The sequence below is a fragment of the Crotalus tigris genome, unplaced genomic scaffold (genome assembly GCF_016545835.1).
Source record: "Crotalus tigris isolate CLP2741 ecotype Arizona unplaced genomic scaffold, ASM1654583v1 scf7180000022970.308977840:1548163, whole genome shotgun sequence".
Classification (NCBI taxonomy): Eukaryota; Metazoa; Chordata; class Lepidosauria; order Squamata; family Viperidae; genus Crotalus; species Crotalus tigris.
In genome coordinates this window covers 1543406-1554222 of record NW_024099557.1, presented here as the reverse complement: position 1 = coordinate 1554222, position 10817 = coordinate 1543406, and the positions used below count along the sequence as shown (strand labels likewise).

Genomic DNA, 10817 nt, shown 5'->3' with positions numbered 1-10817 from the left:
CCATAGGTTCACCACCACTGTCCTAGTGATAGCAGTCTTGTTTTATCCCAGGCCAGGCTGGCTGCCCTTTCTCTGGTCTGCTATTTCTTAGAAAGCAGAACCATGACTTAATAAAAAATAACCCCCTCCTCAGTCAGAAAATCCTGTACCATTTCAGACAAATGGCTGTCCAGTCTCTTCTTTAAAACTTCCAGTGTCGGAGCATTCACAAGTTCTCGAGGCAGGTTGTTCCACTGGTTAATTGTTCTGTCAGGAAGTTTCTCCTTAGTTCTAGGTTGCTTCTCTCCTGGATAAGTTTCCATCCGTTGCTTCTTGTCCTGCCTTCAGGCGCTTTGGAGAATAGCTTGACTCCCTCTTCTTTGGGGCAGCCCCTGAGATACTGGAACATGGTTATCATGTCCCCCCTCGTCCTTCTCTTCATTAAACTACACATACCCAATTCCAGCAACCGCTCCTTATATATGTTTTAGCCTCCGATCATCTTTGTTGCTCTTCTCTGCCCTCTATCTAGAGTCTCAATATCTTTTTTACATTGTGGTGACCAAAACTGGATGCAGTATTCCAAGGCATTGTAAAGTGGTATTAACACTTCACATGATCTTGGTTCTTTCCGTTAATGCAGCCTAGCACTGTGACAATGCAGCCACTAGCAGGCGACAAGGTCCAAATCACAACACTGTCAAGTATCACACACAGCAGCAACTCCACCCCACCTTTTTCCGCCTCTCATCGTCAACCTCCATACCAGCCTTGCCTGTTTCAAGGTGACTCTTTTAAGCAGAGTTTTCCAACCGTTGCCAACTTTAGGAGGCGTGGACTTCAACTCCCCAAATGATTCCCCAGCCAGCAGTCAAAAAACGAGAAACGAGAATAGGGAAAGAAACCAAAACAACCGAGTCTGCTTTATTGAGAGAAAGCTGGCTTATTTAAAACAATGACCTATTCCAACAGTCACCAAAACTAAGGGCAGCCTGATGAGCTTGTAAGGACATTCTCTCCCTCGGCAGAGGCCAAACGGGTGTTGGGACAAGAGGAAGGCGCTGCATGAGAGTTATATTCCGGTTTGCTTTCTGGCCTTTGTAATTAATTGCTGTCTAAAATGTCACTGGAGTAAAAGGAGACACCACCAGATAAGCTGGAAAGACTACCCTAGATACACAAACACACACATATATATATGAGCTTCAGATTCTTGCCCCCCTTCTGGCTGGACACTCTGAGGACACCGAGGTTGGGGGGGTGGGTGGGGAGGGGAGGCAGGAGAAAAGTCACTGTCCTTGTCCTCTGAGCAATTATGGCACCGACACTGTTTGTGCACTGGACCCGTCTCCAGAGAGCCCCAAAGGCTCACGTGGCTGGAGAGAGGAATGACAAAAGGCAGCAAAGCTTGGCCGTCTCTTCCAGGCTCGAGACGCCAAACACCAACACACAAGCAGCAGCAGCAGCAGCCCTTGTTTCGCGGTATCTTCTGCTCTGGGGTTTGGAGAAAATGGGGTGCGAGATTGGGGAGTTTCTGCTCCAGGGAGACCAAATGAGGAAGAGGAGGAGAGGCAAACTCTTCTACTGGCCTGAAGCACTGCCCTTCCTAAAGCCGAGGGTGACTTAAAACTCTGGATTGCTTCATGCTACTGCATCGTGAAATGGGACTAATTTAATAACCCCCCCCTAGGGCCTGCTACTAAAAAAAAAAGAGAGAGAGAGAGAACAGCACATTCTTGAGTGAGGGATGATGGATCTTAAAACTAACCGGCCACGTGTTCTTGAAATGTTAATTTCCCCATTTCTTCCATTTCCTTTCCCAACTCTCAAGATTCAGTGGTGAGAACAGACGAAAAAACTTTATGTGTGGTGAAAACTTAAAAGGCTAAAAGATCTCTCACTGCTTTTTGCCTTCCTTTTTTTTTTTTAAAAAAAAAAGGATGCAAGGGTGTTCTGGAAATATTCTTGGTTTTACAGCAGGAAAATGTCAGAGGAAACATCTAAGCCATCTGCTTAGGTCTCGTGTCACCTGAGAGAGAGGGAGAGAGAAAGAGAGGGAGGAGAGGGGAAGGGAGGGAGAGAGAGAGGGAGAAGGGAAGGGAGGGAGAGAGAGGGGGAGGAGAGAAGGGAGGGGAGAGAGAGAGGGAGAGGAGAGGAAGGACGAGGGAGAGAGGGAGACGAGAGGGAGAAGGAGCGGGGAAGGGAGAGGAGAAAGAGAGGGAGGAGAGAGGAAGGGGAGAGAGAGAGGGAGAAGGAGAGGGGAAGGGAGAGAGAGAGGAGGAGAGAGGAAGGAGAGAGAGAGGGAGAGAGAGAGAGAGGGAGAAGGGAAGGGAGAGAGAGAGGGAGGAGGAGGAAGGGAGGAAAGAGGGAGAGAGAGCAGAGGAGAGGAGAGGGAGGAGAGAGTGAAGGGAGAGAGAGGGAGGAGAGAGGAAGAAAGGAGAGAGAAGGAGAGAAGGGAGAGAGGAGAGAGAGAGGAGAGGGGAAGGGAGAGAGAGAGAGAGGGAGGAGAGAGGAAGGGAGAGAGGAGAGGGAGAAGAGAGAGGGAGGAGAGGGAAGGGAGGAGAGAGAGGAGGAGAGGGAGAGGGAGAGAGAGAGGAGGGAGAGAGGGGGAGAGAGAGAGGAGAGGGGAAGGGGAGAGAGAGAGGGAGGGAGAGGAGGAGAGAGAGAGAGGGAGAAGGAGAGGAGGAGAGAGAGAGGAGAGAGGGAGGGAAGGAGAGAGGAGGAGGGATCTCAACTCACACATTGTATTGCTGGTGTTTATACATGCAGAGGCATAATATAATTATGGCAAATCCAAATATCCCTCCCCCCCTCAGCAAAGAACGATCTCAAAGCAGGCATGAAAAGAAGCTAGCTGGGAAGTATGCAAGTCTCATATGTACTAAAGAAAGTCAATTGAGAGAAAACAATTTAAAAAAAAATTGAACTGTGACATTTCTCTTTTATGGACAGGTTCTGGGTAGCACCGATTATGGGATCAATGCATTGCACTCGTATATAAACAGAGCGAACCCTCCACTCTCTTCTAGCACTGATGATGTTACCTAGTTAGGTAATGAAATATCTGGAAGGAAACAACCAAGCTCAGAGAGCACCAAGAATTCCACAGTTCAACCTGAGCTACCAACATTCTCTTTTATCGGTATACATTGCATCTTCCCAGTATTCGAGCAGGTGAATGGGATGGAGCAATAACACCTAGTGAGCATTACCTGGCTGAGTAGATGTAATATGCAAATGAGTCCACATTGGGCTTACGTGGTCCTGTCAGATGCTCCATGCTTTCTCAACTTGGTACCCTCCCCTACAGATGGGTTGGATTGCAACATTCATCCCTCTCGTGCAAATAATGGGAGTTGTAGTCCAAGCACTTTTAGGGATATTAGTACATAGAGTAACAGGGTTGGAAGGGACTTTAAGAGGTCTTCTACTCCACACACACCCCTGTTCAAGAAGGAGACCTTATATACCAGGGGTCTTCAAACTTGGCCCTTTTATGACTTGTGGACTTCAACTCCCAGAATTCCTCAGCTGAGGAATTCTGGGAGTTGAAGTCCACAAGTCATAAAAGGGCCAGGATTGAAGACCCTTGCCTTATACCCATTCAGGATAAATGGCCACCCATCACCATTCAATGGGAGAACTCACAACTTCTGGGGCAAGTTATTCCACACTGATTAATTCCAGTGTCATTATCATTCACGACGACGACATTCCCTGACCGAGAAGAGGCCGACTCCCTTCTCTGTTCCTGTCACGTTTCTAAAGCAAATCCAGAATTTCAAGAACGGATTTTTTCCCCCCATCTTTGGACGACAGGTGAAACACAGGCATATTTGGGCCTCCCCCCTGCCTTGCTCAGCCCTCCCAGAAATCCTACCTTGCTGTGGGCTTAATTTGCATTCCTCTGACGCACGTTCTTGTCCATGTTGTTTGCAGTGTTGCCTTTGCTGGGAGGTGAAAGGAAAAGTCGGTCAGGTTCCAGAACCTTAAGGAAGATCCGTGTCAAAACTCCCCATCTAGACTAGCAAGTAGGCGGAGTCTAGGGCCTATCTAGGATGATACTTGACGGACACAAACTCCCCAATCAGAAAGCTCTCCCTCTCACAGGTCCATCTGATCGGCGACAGCAGGCAGCCCCTTATTCCTCAAAGCTCTCAGCTGTGACAACTTGAAGACGTGTGGACTTCGGCTGCCAGAATTTGCCAGCCAGCTGTGCACTGCGCTGAGATTTCAAGACAGACCATTTTAATCAACCTTGGCAGTTTGAAGAAGTGTGGACTTCAATTCCCAGAATTCCCCAGCCAGCGTGACTGGCTAAGGGATTCTGGGAGTTGGAAGTCTACTGTCAGAGCATGCAGTGTCTTATTGCACTGAGGTAACCCAGGAGTAAATACAGTAAATACTGGTCTGTATTAAATAGTGGTTTATATTACACTATCTACAAATATACACTAGAAACAAGATACCTACACGTGGTGATACAGCAACTCCAATACACAGCAATTACAGCAGGAAACAGACAGAGACTCCAGCAAGGCCTTCCCTTTTATACTCAAGCTCTTAAAGGGATACAGACGCCTGCTGAGTCATTCCTAACGTTGCCTCATTCACCTCACATTATACAAGCTGGTTAGCTTCTAAATCATTACTAAATCATCTACACATCTTCAAGTTGCCATGATTGACAAACACTGGCTAAGGCAGGGGTCCTTCCAACTCGGCCCTTTTATGACTCGTGGACTTCAACTCCCAGAATTCCTAGCCAGGCACGTGGCCTGAGGAATTGGAAGACCCCTGGGCTAAGGCATCTGCTCTGGCACAGCCACCAAGCCCTTGTGTTTCCCAGCCTTTAAAGGACCCACTAACCCAGGGTAGGCAACCTTGGCTCTTTTATGACTCGTGGACTTCAACTGCCAGAATTCCTGAGCCAGCCACGCTGAGGGGAAAGGGAGAGGTTTCCAAGCTGAGCCATGCTGGCTCAGGAATTCTGGGAGTTGAAGTCCACGAGTCATAAAAGAGCCAAGGTTGCCTACCCCTGCACTAACCCAACCACCCTCGCTTTAGGCCCCGTGGGCTCTTCTTCCCTCCCATCCGGTTTCCTGCAGCTCCTCTTTCATGATCTGCCAGCCTCAATAAGCAGCATCTGGCTTAACTCTGTTTCTGTCAGGCAGCAGGCAGCCTCCTGAAGAGTCTTCATGCCTGCTCAAGTTAATTACAGTTGGGCACATCTGCTCTCTCCTTCTCACAGACCCATCTGATCAGAGACAGCAGGCAGTCCCATATTCTGGTTGTCTAATTTCCCACCCACAAGCGGCCTCAGGAGGTGCTTTATCAGGAGTGGGGGGTGGGGGGAAGGTTCTTTATACTTACAGGGGAGCAGAGCCTCCATCGTCATCTTTGAGCAAAGGAAGAAGGAAGAAGGATTTGGTGAATAGGCAAATCATACTTTGTCACATTTATTTATGTATTTGTTTGTTTATATTTCTATTTCTATTACCTATTTATTTCTTTAGATTTCCCACCCACCCCATTTTCCTCAGATAGGGCGCTAAGCCTCCTTCATCCCCAATTCATTCTATCATCATCTCATCTATTATCTGTTTGTCAAAAGATACTTGGTTTTTAATGCTACCCCCCTATATGTCTACATTTATTTATTTACACCCCAACTTTATTATATTTATACATTCTATTTTCCCCACAACGACCCTGTGAGGTGGCTTGGACTGAGAGAGAGGGATTGGCCCAAAGCCTCCCAGCTGACTTTCCTACCTAAAGTGGGATTAGAACTCAGTCCCTGGTGATTGGCCCAGAATCACCCAGCTGGTTTTTGTGCTAAGGTGGGACTAGAACTCAGGGTCTCCCAGTTTCTAGCCAGGTGTCTTCACCACTAGACAACTAGTACTACGGGAAGATCATATGCAGAGGACAAGACAACCAGGCAAGGGTGGCTTTGGTTTGGTCTTCCACTTACCACAAAGGGTTAACATGCAGCAGCAAGAAAGAATCGAATCCAAAGTTAATGCCAGCAAGTAGGCCGTATTTACAAGCTTTTAAGCCAGTGTGGCTCAACCGTAGGCACTTACTTAGGCCAGGGTCTTCAAACTTGGCCTTTCATGACTTGTGGACTTCAACTCCCAGAATTCCTCAGTCAGGGCATGCGTGCCTGGCTGAAGAATTCTGGGAGTTGAAGTCCACAAGTCATAAAGGAGCCAGGTTTGAAGATCCCTGCTCTAGAACAGGAGTGGGCAACTGGGCCCCTTTATGACCTGTGGACTTCAACTCCCAGAATTCCTCAGCCAGCGTGCCTGGCTGAAGAATTCTGGGAATTGAAGTCCACAAGTCATAAAAGTTTGAAGACCCCTGTCTTAGGCAATTTAAGCTGTCCGGACTTCAACTTCCAGAATTCCCCAGCCACCATGCTGCTTGGGGAATTCTGGGAGATGAAGTCCAGACAGCTTTAAGTACCCAAGGTTGAGCAACATTGTTTCAGCCAATCAAGAAACCTTCTTATCCTCTAAGATAGCAGTCTTCAATCTTTCTGGCTTGGCAGCCCAACCTACTGTAGGGGTGGTGGGGGAAAAGAGGATAGTTGTGAGTGGTAGGCGCACACGTGCTCACCCACTTGTGTAGCCCGGTTCGAAAGGGCTGCAGCCCGGGGGTTGGGGACCCCTGCTGTAAGACAGAAGTAGGGAACTATGGCCCCTTTATGACTTGTGGACTTCAACTCCCAGAATTCCTGAGCCAGCCATTCCTGCTCGCTCAGGAAATCTGGGAATTGAAGTCCACAAGTCATAAAGTTCCCCACCCCTGCTCTAAAGACTTTTGTATTTGTATTTTGTATTTAATTTTATTTATATGCCGCCCAATCCCAAAGGACTCAGGGCGGCGTACAGAGTTAAAACAATCATAAAACAATAAAATAATACAGTCATACCGCGAGTCCGATCATATCCTGCCCCCCCCCGGGGACATCAGCCCCAGGCCTGCCGGAACAGGAGAGTTTTAACGCCTTTCTTAAAGGCCGTCAGGGTGGGAGTAGTTCGAACCTCGGGGGGAAGTTGATTCCACCAGGTCGGAGCCACCACAGAAAAGGCCCTTCCCCGAGGGCCCGCCAGCCGACATTGTCTGGCCGACGGGACCTGAAGGAGGCCCAATCTATGGGACCTCACCGGTCTCTGGGAACTGTGCGGCAGTATGCGGTCCTGTAAGTAACCTGGCCCTATGCCATGAAGGGCTTTAAAGATGATAACCAACACCTTGAATTGCATCCGGAGACCCACAGGAAGCCAGTGCAGCTCGCGGAGGATAGGTGACACGTGGGCGTACCTTGGCGCGCCCACAATCGCTCTCGTCCCTTTCCCTTTCCTCAATTCAAAGCTTCGCTGCAAAGAGCGCATACAAACGAAGCAGGATTTTAACGAAATCTATCAGGGTGGAGAAAGCCAGGAATGTCTTGCTGTTTACCAAGAAACATATCAAGAACAAGGATTTACATCTCCACAGCAAAGAAAGCATTTTTTTTTTTAAAGTAGGGGGCGGCACAGGAAGAAATGCTGAATTTCCGATTTAGATAGAAGCATGTCGGCATCTCGGGTGTTTAAAGTAAAATATTTTAAATAATGCAAACGTGTGGAGGGAAAAACAATGACCAGAACACTCCCTAACAGAAGAAATAGATTAAAATGTTAGATGCTGACAGCAGTGAAATGAGAAGGCCGACATTGGCTAAGAGACTTCTCCAGGGACATAAAACATTCCTGCCAATTGATTTATGCAGCAGAGTTGTTGTTTTTTGTCCCCATAGGAGACAAGGAACAAGGGAGGGGAGGGGGCAGATAAAGTCTCAGTTAGCAATGTTTCCACAGTGCCTAAGACCTCTGAAGTTGCGATGATCCGAGTGAGATTAATTTCTTTCTCAGACTAAAGGTGTGGAATCTAACCCAAGCTTAGCATAGTCGCAAAGCCAGCCTGGTGATGGGTCGAACCTGCAGGAGCCTCTTAAGGCAGGGGTCCCCAATCCCTGGTCTGTGGACCTGCACAGTCATGCCAGAAACTGGTCCATGATGGAAAATAGACAATTTTTTTAGAAATTAAAGTATTATTATGATAGAGCAGATGTGTAACTAGAACAGGGGTGTCAAACTCAATTTCTTTGAGGGCTGCATCACCATTGCGGTTGCCTTTGGGGGGCCAGGTCAGGTGCGGCCTACTGGGTGGGCATCGATGGAGTGGGTGTGGCCTGCTGGGTGGGCATGGCCAGCTCTCAATCATTGGCGTCAAGGGGGCCTGTGGGGGCCTGGGCAGGAGTGGGACAGATCTGAGGGTCTCTGGCAGAAGGGGGTGGGACCAGGGCAAGTGCCAAGACATGGTCCATTTCTTCATTCCTCACAAAGGGTGACACCTCCCCAGCATGCACCCAGGGGGTGGAGCTGAAACAGCAGGGTCTGGTTCCTCACTGTTTCCAGACGGCCTTGTGGAGCTAAGAGTGAATGCATTTCAGCATAGATGGCCACCACAAAATTGTACATTGGCTCCCGGCCAGCCTGGGCCAGGGCCAGGGACAAGGCAGCGGGGGCCGTTCCCTCACTGTTTCCAGGATGGCTTCGCAGGCCACATGAAACCACTTCGCAGGCCACATCGGCCCCCGGGCCTTGTGTTTGACATGTCTGAACTAGAATATTAGTTTTTGGTAAGAAAAGGGTATAAGGAGGAAGTGTCGTTTGAAGCTAGCCATAACAATTCTTAGGTATGGGAACCAAGGTCATTACTGATTACATTTTGGCGGGCTGGAGGCCTGGGAGGAGTGCCCAGCCTTTCATAACAACTGGTGAATGTGATTTATGACATCTAATTGAGGTGGGAATTGCAACTTTGTAACCAGGGGGAGAGGAATTTAGTCTTGGGTTCACCTTGGTACGTGCAGATATTGTGTAGCCAAATAAAAATGTTCTTTGAGGAAGAATTCTTTAACTGGCCTCATCTATCGGAACCATGACATCATCATCATCATCATTATTATTATTATCATCACCATCATCATCAACATCCCCTTGCCCAGGGGTGGGCAACCTTGGCTCTTTTATGACTCGTGGACTTCAACTCCCAGAATTCCTGAGCCAGCCACGCTGAGGGGAAAGGAAGAGGTTTCCAAGCTGAGCCATGCCGGCTCAGGAATTCTGGGAGTTGAAGTCCACGAGTCATAAAAGAGCCAAGGTTGCCTACCCCTACCCCTGCCCTTGCTCATTCCAGCACCTTACCCTCAGGAACCTCATTGGGCTTTCTCCTCTTCTCATAGATGAAGATTATTGTGACCAGGACCAGCACTTCTGCCACAATCCCCAAGAAGGGCCACAAAGCAGCCAGCCGGCTCCGCACCCTCAAGTTCACCTCAGCGCTCCCTTCGCCCATTTCGTTGGTGCCGTTGCAGACGTAAGTCCCAGGGTCCTTCTCCAGGTCCAAAGAAATGATCTGAAGGTCTGTCCTGGTGCTGTTGGACATGATGTAGAACCTTTCCTCGGTGCCGTTAAGGACAGACTGGAGGAGGAAGAGGGGTGGTTACTAGCTACAGAGGCAGACCCTTAAGAAAGAAGCCACAGGTAAGTCCTCGGCTTACGACCACAACCCAGCCCCAAATTTCCGCTGCAAAGCAAGACAGCGGTCAAGTGAGCTTTGCCCCATTTTACAACGTTTCTTGCCACCGTTGTTAAATGAGTCACGGTGGTTGTTCAATTTGTTAACGTGGTTGTTAAGTGCATCTGGCTTCCCCCATTGACTTGGCTTGTCGGAAGGTCGCAAAAGGGGATCGCGTGAGTCCAGGGACACTGTGACCGTCATAAATATGAACCAGTTGCCAAGCAACAAATGGAAACTAACCAAGGAGAGAAGCAACCTGGAACTAAGGAGAAACTTCCTGACAGTGAGAACAATTAACCAGTGGAACAACCTGCCTCCAGAAGCGGTGAATGCTCCAACACTGGAGGTTTTTAAGAAGAGACTGGTCTGAAATGGTATAGGTGTCACAGGTTCCGACTAATGAAGCACTTCAAAGAACTTTCAGGCATGTTTCCAAAAGTCTTTATTTGCAGAGCTACAATTTTTGCTGGTCACCATGTTGGACTGGTTATGCCAGAATCTGAACTTCCTGTCGCTGGCATCAAGCTTTTCTTGCTCAACCCCTCCCTTCTCATGCAGTCACAGGTCACATTATCCAATTAGTGAGAAGGTCAAACGTTTACTTCCTCTTTCCGGGCTTTTTCCCCGCTCAGTCTATGCTAAATATTAACCCAATAAATGCCAGACAGTTTTGCATATTGTCAAAGCAAGAATATACAGTATTTGCAGCATTGACAATAGGTTTCCTGCCTGAGCAGGGGGTTGGACTAGATGACCCCCAAGGTCCCTTTCAACTCTATTATTATTATTATTATTATGGATCATCGCACAGTCAGCCAGATGTTCAGACTGGATTTGGCATTTTGTCTACCTATCGAGTCCTTACCCAGGACCTGGGATAGGCAGATGTGGATGTTTGATGGTATTACAGGTATCGTCACAGGATGGAAGCAGTTCCTAGTAAGGCCGCCTTTTGCAATTGACTAATAGCGAATTTGTCAATGCCAATGGTGTTCAAGTGGTGCTCCAGTTGTTTTGGGATTGCACCCAAGGAGCCTATTACTATTGGTACTACCCTTGTTTGCTTTTGCCACAGTCTTTCTATTTCTATTTGTAGGTCTTTGTATTTTGTTATCTTCTCCAGTTCTATCATCATCATCATCATCATCATCATCATCATCATCATCATCATCATCATCTGAATTTTGATCACGTGACCT

General features: G+C 48.1%; 1 protein-coding gene across 1 annotated transcript in view; it reads right to left on the bottom strand.

The window, feature by feature from the left end:
- Positions 1–871: 871 nt before the first annotated feature.
- BSG (basigin (Ok blood group)) overlaps positions 872–10817 on the bottom strand; it is a 50494-nt gene continuing 40548 nt past the window's right edge. The window contains exons 6-9 of the mRNA XM_039319249.1: positions 9243–9519; positions 5353–5377; positions 3860–3929; positions 872–2008 (exon numbers count right to left, since the gene is read on the bottom strand). Coding sequence (XP_039175183.1) covers positions 3872–3929; positions 5353–5377; positions 9243–9519 — 360 coding nt within the window. The 3' untranslated portion in view covers positions 872–2008; positions 3860–3871. The remainder of the gene's footprint in view (positions 2009–3859; positions 3930–5352; positions 5378–9242; positions 9520–10817) is intronic.